General features: G+C 30.4%; 4 protein-coding genes across 7 annotated transcripts; 3 read left to right on the top strand and 1 right to left on the bottom strand.

The window, feature by feature from the left end:
- Positions 1-1,784: 1,784 nt before the first annotated feature.
- Positions 1,785-6,908, top strand: LOC124491851 (protein obstructor-E). Of its 4 annotated transcripts, none has more exons than XM_047054565.2 (8): positions 1,785-2,310; positions 3,779-3,864; positions 3,932-4,189; positions 4,704-4,817; positions 4,887-5,075; positions 5,131-5,259; positions 5,337-5,406; positions 6,108-6,908. In XM_047054565.2, exons 2-8 carry the CDS (start codon positions 3,807-3,809, stop codon positions 6,163-6,165), a joined length of 876 nt encoding a protein of 291 aa, XP_046910521.1. In that variant the 5' UTR covers positions 1,785-2,310; positions 3,779-3,806; the 3' UTR covers positions 6,166-6,908. The 4 variants fall into 4 exon arrangements, with proteins under 4 accessions (XP_046910521.1, XP_075591405.1, XP_075591409.1 ...); XM_075735290.1 differs by lacking the exon at positions 1,785-2,310 and adding an exon at positions 3,016-3,614; XM_075735294.1 differs by lacking the exon at positions 1,785-2,310 and adding an exon at positions 3,428-3,614 and having other exon boundaries at positions 3,700-3,864.
- A 283-nt stretch (positions 6,909-7,191) lies between these two features.
- Positions 7,192-7,863, top strand: LOC124491857 (uncharacterized). Its single transcript, XM_047054573.2, has 2 exons — positions 7,192-7,314; positions 7,418-7,863. The coding sequence occupies exons 1-2, from the start codon at positions 7,227-7,229 to the stop codon at positions 7,861-7,863; spliced, it is 534 nt and encodes a 177-aa protein (XP_046910529.1). The 5' UTR covers positions 7,192-7,226.
- LOC124491860 (uncharacterized) lies at positions 7,324-8,683 on the bottom strand. The gene is made up of 2 exons (XM_047054577.2): positions 8,273-8,683; positions 7,324-8,218 (listed from the first exon to the last, which is right to left on the bottom strand). Exons 1-2 carry the CDS (start codon positions 8,493-8,495, stop codon positions 7,938-7,940), a joined length of 504 nt encoding a protein of 167 aa, XP_046910533.1. The 5' UTR covers positions 8,496-8,683; the 3' UTR covers positions 7,324-7,937.
- Positions 8,684-9,109: 426 nt separating this feature from the next.
- LOC124491849 (uncharacterized) lies at positions 9,110-10,356 on the top strand. The gene is made up of 2 exons (XM_047054563.2): positions 9,110-9,344; positions 9,394-10,356. The coding sequence occupies exons 1-2, from the start codon at positions 9,234-9,236 to the stop codon at positions 10,183-10,185; spliced, it is 903 nt and encodes a 300-aa protein (XP_046910519.2). The 5' UTR covers positions 9,110-9,233; the 3' UTR covers positions 10,186-10,356.
- The last annotated feature ends 214 nt before the right edge of the window (positions 10,357-10,570 follow it).

The raw sequence follows: 10,570 nt of genomic DNA on the forward strand, positions 1-10,570 counted from the left end.
TTCTAATTTTGGACAACAAAGATTCAATCGAGAGCAAGGCGAAACAAACAAAAATCCAATAGACATCAACCTGAATGTTATGGCCAATGTTAAAACAAAAAAAAAGGAAAAACAAAAAATCTTTGATTCGAATGACGGACAACCAGTGAGATGATTGTTGTTGATGTTACTATATAAATGTTTGATTATAAAGGATCGAATACGATAAACATCACAAAATCGACATTTTATTCATACACACACACACACACACACACGTATACAAATAAATTCAGATATTCTTTTGTTTCTAAATTTATGTTTCGATTTCTATATGATGCCTTTGGCTATGATCATGATCATGATAAAGAGAATATTTTCTATTTCATTTTGATAAAAATTTAAGAGATAAAAAACCTTCGCCAATGACAGCCATGCCATTTAATAAGTATTCACATATAAACAAAAAAAAAACGAGAAACACATACAATGATGACCTTAATCTTTCCGGGACGGTCAATTAATCACCCGAACGGGCAATGTTCTCCTGGCTATGAATGTTGTGAGAAAATCAAAGAAAATAAAAAAAACTATATATGAAAAATATACTATTTTAGTCACAACAGTGTCCATCCGAAAATTTTAAATCGCACGCGAATGTGAATCCCAAGCCACTTGACAGAGACAGGCTAACTGACACAATGATAGACAGACTGGTCAAAAACAACAAATAAATGAATGGAGATATAAAAATAACCGTCACCGATTTCCATGGCCGAATTTGTGTATGGTTGCTGAAGGTTGATTGTTGGTTGACCGTTAGTTTGATGATCATCATATGGAGGTGAAAATGATCATTTTCATAAGGCTATTATAGTGATGATGATTTTGCTCTCAAAAAGTCTGGCCATTGTATATGATTATTTTATTTTGTTTGTTTGTCGGTCAGTCAGTCAGCTCTGAACTTGGCATGCACTAATTTCAATCTCTTTGGATGGCAATCATGATACTCGAAGGGTTCGAAGAAAATTGGCCAATTTTTTATCCATACAAAAAAAATGAAACTGCTACAATAGTGTATTTTTGTTCGAATATGGAGCTTGATAATTTTAAATAAATTTTATGGAAAAAATTCAAAGTCATGCCATTTTATTATTCATCGTCGCTTCGATGATTAATAAACAAAATTCTAATTCAAAATTATGGATTTGAATGGCTATAATGTTGATAATAGACAAGTTCATTTTAACCATTTGATTTGACAATCAAATCGTGTGCCTAATGGTTTCTTATTCATCTTTCTTTCTTACTCAAAGTCTTCCTTCCAGTTATTGTTGATAGTGATATTTGTCGCTTATTCCAAATGATGATGTGCTGGCTCCCACACACACACCAAATACACAAATAAAATACTTTGAATTGGCTTTTCTTGGCTATATGATTATCATTAAATATCAAGATATATAAATATGGTGCCTAAAAAAAGTTGATTGACCTCATCATCATTATCATCACCTGGCTTGTTGAATTGAAATGAATGAATTGGATTTCATTGCATTGCATGACACATCAAACAATCATGGACACGAGTAGAACATCGAGGCCAAAAGGTCTTGAGGATTAAATTTCGTGATTGTTCATGATGAACAAGTACAATACACAAACATAACATAACATTCATTCATAAACGATTCTTTCAATCAAGTAAATTTGGTTTTTAGATTTTGAGTTTATATATCCGGCCATCGTTTTAATTTTTATGAATTTCAATTTTAATAAAATTTCATTAACCCATCTTTAAATAGATTGTAATCGAACAATTACCAAAAATGTCACAATCAGTTATCATTACCAAAATCATGCGAATCTTTATTTTTTAAACTAGAAAATAAGGTTTTCTATTTCAATCATAATTATATTCATAATGAATTCTCCCTAATTGGTCAAACATCCAGCATAATCATCGTCAAATATTAAGGATTGGTTTCTCTTTTTTTCTTGTTCTTCAATCATTACAATAATAATCTCTCAAATGGATGTTTCAAAAGTTGAAAAATCCTTTAAAAAAAGACAAACAGAACATGGATCTGGTAATATAAATAGCTAACGATTGATCAACTCTTTTTTTTGTACTATTTCCAATGTGAATAACGATGAATGTGGATGATCTCTGATTTTTGTTTATCATTCGACGAATAATCGATTCATAATAATCCTCACTATTCCTGATCTCTACATTGATTTTTGTTTTTCTATTATTCTTCGGGTTCATCGATTTGATATTTGTTACGTTTTGGCAATCTTTTTCGTCGATCTTGTCATTTTTCATCTGTAAGTTTTATTAAATTTTTTTTTTATTTTTCAAATGTGTTTCAAAGAAAAACTTGAATGTGTATGATTGTGCTTTGCTATACAAATTATTATTATTATCATCGATTTTCAGATCAAATATTTGCCTGTCGAGTACAAGGTGTCTAGTCTAACTTATATTTATTCCGTTATATAAGATGACGCCCGTTTGTGATTGCTTGTGATTTTGTGTTTCGAGACGAAAAAAATTTCAATATAAAAATGAAAATTCCCAAAGTTGTTTGTTACGTTCGGTGGCCGCACATACATAACAATCCGGACCTGTAAAAAAAATTCAAATAATAACGAAATGAACAAACATTTCTTCCTGAATTTTTTTTTCTACATGATCCAAATGTCAGTCAGAGTTTAGTTTGACTTGAAAATCGAACAAGAAAAAAATTGAAAATTTTCATTTGTTTCGCCCAAGATAATTGCTACTGCTACATGCATATACAAACACATATTTTACCAATAATTGAATTTGTCTTCACAGATGCAGTTTTCGGCGGTCAATCTGTTCGTGGTTAAGACTTGATCCAGGTTCATTGACAATGATGGCTCAAAAAAGCGAGAGAAGTAGACCAATCATAGATCAATCAATAAACTGTCTATCTAGACAGAAAAAAACTATTACAAATATTTCTTATAAAAACGTCAAATTTGTACATCTAAAATGATCGAATATTTATTGATCGATATAAATTTCTATGATCAAATATTCTCTCTCTCTCTATATATATATTTTTTTATTTATATGTGTCCTGCTTTCTCTTTGGCTATCAGATCGCTTTCGTTTTTGAATCATAAACAAAAAAAAATGGTCCATTATGAAGGCGAAAGGAAGAAGGCATGATTTCTCTCTTTGGATCAAATCTTTGAATCACCTTATCACCGCATCATTCAACCTTTTTGTTCATTCATTCGTTTTCCGATGAAAAACAAAAACAAAAAATTCAAGTTTCATAAGAAAGAGAGTCCTGTTCTCTTTTCCAGAAATTTTTTTTCGTTGGTCTGCAAAACGATCTTGTTACACACCTTTCTAACTTTTGAATAATAATAAAAAAATCGGAGATTTTCTTCATTGCATTTAACAAGTCTCAATATATTTTTTTAATCTTTCGTTGAATAATAATAATAATGATGATGATAATGATAATACAAGAATACCATACAAATACGCTTGAATGAAACCATAACTTGAATAAAGATTTTTTCATATAGTCAGTTTACAAAGATAGAAGGGCATCGAAAAAATTTATTCGTTCATTCATTTCTTTCAGTTGGTAAGTTTGGCCGTATTCGTTTGTGTATTGTTTAGATTAAATTGAACAAGTCCGTCAATTTGGGTGTTTTTCCAATGTTGAATAGATTCAAATGAATCGATGAATATTTTCACTATCAATTAAATATTTCATCATTTAATCTCATTACAATTTGGTGTTAACAGAATTTTATATCAAATCAATCATACAAAAATGATTCAATCTTCTTTTACGATCATATTGATCAGTTTATTTGCCATTGCTCCAACTGGTAAGTAGTGAAAAACTTTTTTTTTTGTCATTCAATTTGTTTATAATTTTAATCAAATCATTATTAGTTTTGTGCCAAAGACCACCGCAATTTTCATTCAATCCATCATCATCAAATCAGCCATCATCGTTGCCATATCAGCCAACGGCAGCTGCACCAGTACCACAACAACAACAACCACCACGAGCCATATTGAATCAGAATAGTTTTCAACCATCTAATCCGAATATTCATCTTGGTGGTGGATCATCTTTTCAATGTCTCGACGATTTTGGATTTTATCCACATTTGAAAAGTTGTGACAAATATTGGGCATGTGATAACGGTAAGGATGTTTTTTCCCTTTTTAAAATAGTAAATTTCTAAAAATTTGAGAATTTTATCATTTAATGAATCCTTGATGATCGAATGACATCTTCATTTTCATAATAGAATTCATATGATTATTTTAAACTAGAATAAACAAGACTTGGTTTTGTATATTGATATCCTCTTCACATTTACAGATAATGTAATGTTCAAGTCTATGAATAATTTATGCCTGCGTCCAATGGATGCTAAAATTATACACATATCATAGAGATAGATGAATTGGTTATCATTATCGTAATGTTTTCCACTATTAAACTAAACTAAATACAAACAATTTATTTGTGTATGATAAATCAATGATACTTGGAATGAAGATCTGAAATTATTATTTTTACTTTATTGCTAAAAATACTTTTGTTTATTAGTCCTTCGTTTTTAGCTTCTTGAATTTCAATTTTTAAATTTTCATTTTTATTTATTAATTTGTCGTTGTTGATCTTCATCATTTTTGATAATTAAAAAAACAGGCACGGCTACATTGAAAACCTGTGGTAATGGTTTAGTATTTGATGATTCCGATACGAGACGTGAAAATTGTGCCTATCCATTTTCTGTCGATTGTGGTGAACGATCTGATCTAGGTATGACATAATATGTTAGTAATCAACAATTTTACCATTGATTAATCATCATTTATTTATTTCGAGTAGAACCACCAATCAGTACGCCACACTGTCCAAGATTATATGGCATTTTCCCTGATCCATCAAATTGTCGAATTTTCTATTCGTGTTGGAATGGAGAAGCTTCCCGTTATGAATGTCCACCAGGCCTAGCCTATGATGATGATCAACGTGTATGTGTTTGGGCTGATCACGTCGATCGCTGTGATCAATCAGGTAAGTTTATTGCTTTATTTTTTCCATTTTATTTTGCTTATCTTCTGCTTTGTAGAAGTAAGCGATGGCTTTGTCTGTCCAGATCCAACTGAGACCGATCAACCAGGTCATTATACTCGACATGCTCATCCAACTGATTGTCGTAAATTTTATGTTTGCATTGAAGGTGTTGCTCGTCCTTATGGTATGTAATTGCCAATGAAAAATATGAATTATAACAAATTGAAAATCTCTTAATCTCAATTTCATCAATGAAAATAGGTTGCAGTCTTGGAACTGTATTCAACGTCGATACACTTCAATGTGATGATCCAGAGAATGTACCTGGATGGTAATTATCATTTTAATTGCATTTTAATTTGAATGTCGTTTAATTATTTTATTTATAAACACTTTTGTTGCATTCAAACTAACATAAGCTTAAGCTGTAGCTATCTATAGGTGTCAATGATAAAATTTTTTTTAGTAATGAAACATCAAGATAAAATATAATTATTTTTTTTAAAAAAAGGAAAATGAAAAAAATATGAAGATTGCGCTATTTGATAAGGGTCAATGAATATTTTAAGATTTATAGGAATCAAAAATTTTAGTTACCATCGAGTAGTATCATCGTTGAATCAGAAATTTTAAGATTACAAACAAAATTTTGTTTTTCTTTGAATTCGAATGATCATATTCAAGATGGAAATCTAGACAACAAAGATGATGGCCAATAATGCCACTGGCGATTTTTTTTTTAAGTTTGTGTTCATGATCATGATGTCCCTAATTTGTTTTGTGTGTGTAAATAACATTGTGACACGGTTGTCAATTATCGTATTGAACACTCATAAACAATGACCTAGTTTTCCTAGTCATCATCATTTTTAGTCTTAAGTAGTTCCAGTTCCAAAAGTTCCAGGCCAACGTTTTGTTTATGTTTACTAATTTCATACACATTGTCACCAATCAATAGAAAATAATATTTATGTTATATCGTCGTTTTTTAAAATTTTTATTTTTATTTTTTTTCCTGTTTTCATCGTCTAGTGAAAAATACTATGGAGATTTGGACTCGAAACAAGTGAAAAAGTTGCAACGAAGTTAATTTTAAAAAATTTTTCATTGATTCCAAAGTATCGAACCAATTAACAGGATAATTATGATGCCCCATTACTGCTGCTGATCATTTTTTCATTTTTTTTCATCACATCTGACTATCAATCGACAACATATTCTACACACACACACACACATACACAGACAATCATCACAGAGCACAGAATATTTTCAGAGGAAATATTTCGACAGATAAAACAAACAAGTCACTGTTTAATTTTTGGAATTTGAAAAAAAATTTTCACATTTGACTTGATCATGTAGACCAGAATTGTCTTTATTGGAATGAATCGGTCAATGTTTGTCCCATCATTATCATCATTCATTCGTTACTTTTTTTATCAATTTCATCATCAATTTTTTTTTCTCCAATTTGCCATTATCAAAAAATGTCATACACACAAAAAACTGTTGTATTTTCGGCAAACAAATAATTTATTATTTTAAATCTGGATCAATTAATCAATCATTTTTTTCCATTGTTCAAATCAATCAAAATACGAACAAACGACTGTCTAATTTATTATTATATAATTGTTATATTGTATTCTACTCATTCATTACATTTGATTTGTATTTTTTCTTTAAATAATAATTACATTTTAATTCTTTCTGTCTCGTATATGGATCCAGAACTAAACACAAAAAAAAAATAAAACACAAATCATGCATCAGATTTATGAGAAAAATTAAAAAAAATGATTGACTTGATAGTAAAAAGTTTAAAAAAAATCAATTTGATTCGATAAATTGTTAGACAATTTAATGATGTCACTGATTATTGCATCATCATCAAAATCAATTTTTATGGCTTATATTAGCCATAATTACTTTAATTAATTAATTAATTATCAGACCTTGGTGATCATCGGACCATGAATGTGGTTCTCTCTATCTCTCTCTCTCTTTGATCAATTCACATACACAAAGTAGAAATTTTATAATTTGGTGAGAAAAAAAAATTTCGGTTGACATTAATCTTTCCTTGTTTTCTAAGAAGTGGCTTTATGTAGATTTAAATCAATGCGATAAGTTATCTTCAATCGAAATATGGCTCATACACGAATCATTAAATCAATATGTAATAGCGTTTTAATCACAAACATCATCATTTTGATACAATCAAATGTTTACAATGGTAAGTATATTCTAATAATGTTTATTTTAAAATTCTTTCACATTCAACAGTTTAAAAAAAATCAAAAACAATAACATATATTTGTTTTTTATCAATGAATTAGGTTTGTTGGATGGCTTGAAAATTGTCAACGGTCAATACGACAATAATGTTGATTGGACATGTCGACCATTATCATCGGAAACGCCGATAATAACTGGTTATAGCTGTTGGCTTTGCCATTTAAATAAAAACAATGGGACAAATTTTCGATCATGTGTTATTAATTCTAATGAAACACTATCTTATGGCCGAAATAAACATTTTTCACCACCACCACCACCACCACAGATTACGTTTTCAACACAAGGCTTGGTATATCCAAGATATCATTATACGCCTTCAATAAAAACAGCAGAAAATGAATATTATAAACCGAAAATAAATCAGACTATGATTGATAGACAACGAGTAGAATTCCTTGGCTCATTTGCTTGTGATTTTTTCAAAATACTTGGCAATTCTAATCGTGTTTGTCCTAATAGGCCTCGACCAAATGATAATGGTTAATTTTTTTTGTTGTTGCTGGTATTGTGACATTGTGAATAAATTAAAATAATTAACTAATGTCAATTCAATCAAAATTAATTTCTAAAACAACTACTACTGCCACAATTTCCATTAATTGTCTGATCAACATTATCACCAGAAGACGAATAACTAGGTTTTTCTCTTGTCTGTGACAATGAAACTTTATTTGATGATATCGATGGATATGGTGGTGGTGCCATATCATCCCTGACCAATGTCCATAGCCAACGATAATCTGTGACAGCAACATCGGCACTGTAACGTGCTTTACCTGATGTTCCTACACCGGATCCTGCCGATGCAACGATACGATATCCATGTGATACAAAACGGCCTAAACCAAACAGTTATTTTTAATTTAAAAAAATTTTTCACTCAAAAAACTTACTCAAAACAGTTGCCGCTTTCAGATTAGTGGAATAAGTTTGTTCACGTACGAGATGTACATTAAGACTTTTGTACAAAAATGTCTCATCAGGTGGGATACCAAATTCATCACGAGTGATGAATGTTGGACCTTCAAAAATACCATCATTAAGTATATGATCATTTAGTTCGGTTGCATTCACCGAAGTCCATGTTCGATCGGTCGCTATTAACACGACTGGCATAATGATTAATTTATATTTTATTTATCGATGGGATTATGATCAAATCTGACAATGAGAAAAACACAAATTTACTCAAGATTTAGGACTGATGTAAACACCAAGAGGAGGAAGAGGAGGACAACCAAGGTCTTTAATAAATGATACTCAATAATGTTGAAGGGAAAAATTTTGTATGCTCAAGCCCAAAGAAACATCATGTTCATTTAAAAGGATAATATAAACAATTGAATCCTATAGAGAGATTCTGGCGCCATTTTTGCACCCGAAATATATAGAATCATATAGAAGAAGTGGTACTTTTATTTGTTCAAAGAAAAAAAAACTTTATGGGCCTGATCTTAGACATTTCTTTTGCAATTTATCAAGAAAATTAAATCAATAAATAATCATAATTATACTGAATCTAAAATTTATGTAACATTCTTTTTATTTGGAAATTACCAACTATGACCTCAATCATGAATCGAACAAATATGTTTCAAATTTAAACGGAAAAATATCGTTGACAAATAATCAATGATAAATGAATAGGCAAAGGAATTGCAATTTCCTGTCAACATCTGCCAGGACGACAGCAATGATGATTAGAAAAGAACTTGACAAACATACATATCCGTGCAATCGCTTCATATGATAATATGATAAAAAAACCAATAAATGGAGAATAGCTACAAATGTCCATGTTTCACTTGGATTTAACTTATTGTGACATAAACACAGAAACCTAATTGAAAAAAAATGTTTATCGATAGAAATTTGACCAAAACTTTGGTTATAAACATTTGGTTGATAAGCTTTGTTTGTGCAACTCCAGTGTTAGATCAAAAGGTCACCGAAGAAACGATTCAGGTATGTGCTCAGCTCAATTTTAATAAAAAAAATTAATCATATTCAATAGGATGTAAAACCAGAATTTTCCAATGAAGAATCACTACGACCGAATCCATTAAATGAATTTACGAAAATTCTATTCAATCATAAAACTGAAGAGAACCAACCGGATATTTCCGAATCTGAACCTGAATATCGTCCCTCATTTCGACCAATGTTTGGAATGCCATTCATGAAACCTATGAGTGGTTGTTGTGGAGGCCTAAATAGACGTCTTCCAATGGTAGTTGAACGTGTTTTAATCGTCAAACCTGTACCGATTCCAATCTTACTAAATTTATTGATTCGTAAAGAAGGTATTGAGCAAAGTGAAAGTAAATTACCAATTGCACCGGAAGCACAATCGGAACCTGATTATTCAACATCAGATATTCCATTGGTCAAACAAGGAGCACCAGAACCGGATTCATCAGCACAACCACAGCCAATTGATGAACCGATCATTGAGGATAATTCAATTGATCAACAAAAAGATCAGCCAAATGCATCTGTGGACCAAACTCAAGAAGAGACCAAAGTAGATGATCAAAAACAAGAACCAAAAAGTTCTGAAGTTGCATACTCGGATAATGATAGCTATGATGTTCAGAAAGGCTCGGAAACTGTAGTTGCTGAAGAAACGAAAGTCGATGAATCATCACCATCCATTGACAAAAATGAAGAACAAAGTGAAAATAAAGCCTATAATGAAGAGAACAAAACCAATGATAACGATGATGATACAGCTAAATATGAGGACAATGAAAATTATGATATAAATGGCGATGAAAACACTATTAATGAATCACCATCGTATTAGGGAAAAATGTAATGAAAAAACAATGGATCGAGAAAAAATGTTCAATATTTAATTAAGAAAGACATTCGATTTTTCTATCGATTGTGTCATTTCAATCTATGTTAAGTGAACCAGAATAGATAATTTGATTTTCGAGAGCGACAACTAAATAATAAAAGCATTTGCAAAGAATCAGTATCGACCAAATAACACAATCAAAGATTGTGTGCTTTAATTTTTTTTTTACTTTGATTAGCTTCAAAAATCTTGCCTGTCAATACATTCATCCATTTTAATCACAAGAAAACCATGTATAGCAGCAATCAATTATGAAACATTAAAAACTGGAATTTTTATTTTCTACTAATATTATTCTCTTGGCACAAAAAAAAACAATTCACAAGAT

The sequence above is a fragment of the Dermatophagoides farinae genome, chromosome 1, assembly GCF_024713945.1.
Source record: "Dermatophagoides farinae isolate YC_2012a chromosome 1, ASM2471394v1, whole genome shotgun sequence".
Classification (NCBI taxonomy): Eukaryota; Metazoa; Arthropoda; class Arachnida; order Sarcoptiformes; family Pyroglyphidae; genus Dermatophagoides; species Dermatophagoides farinae.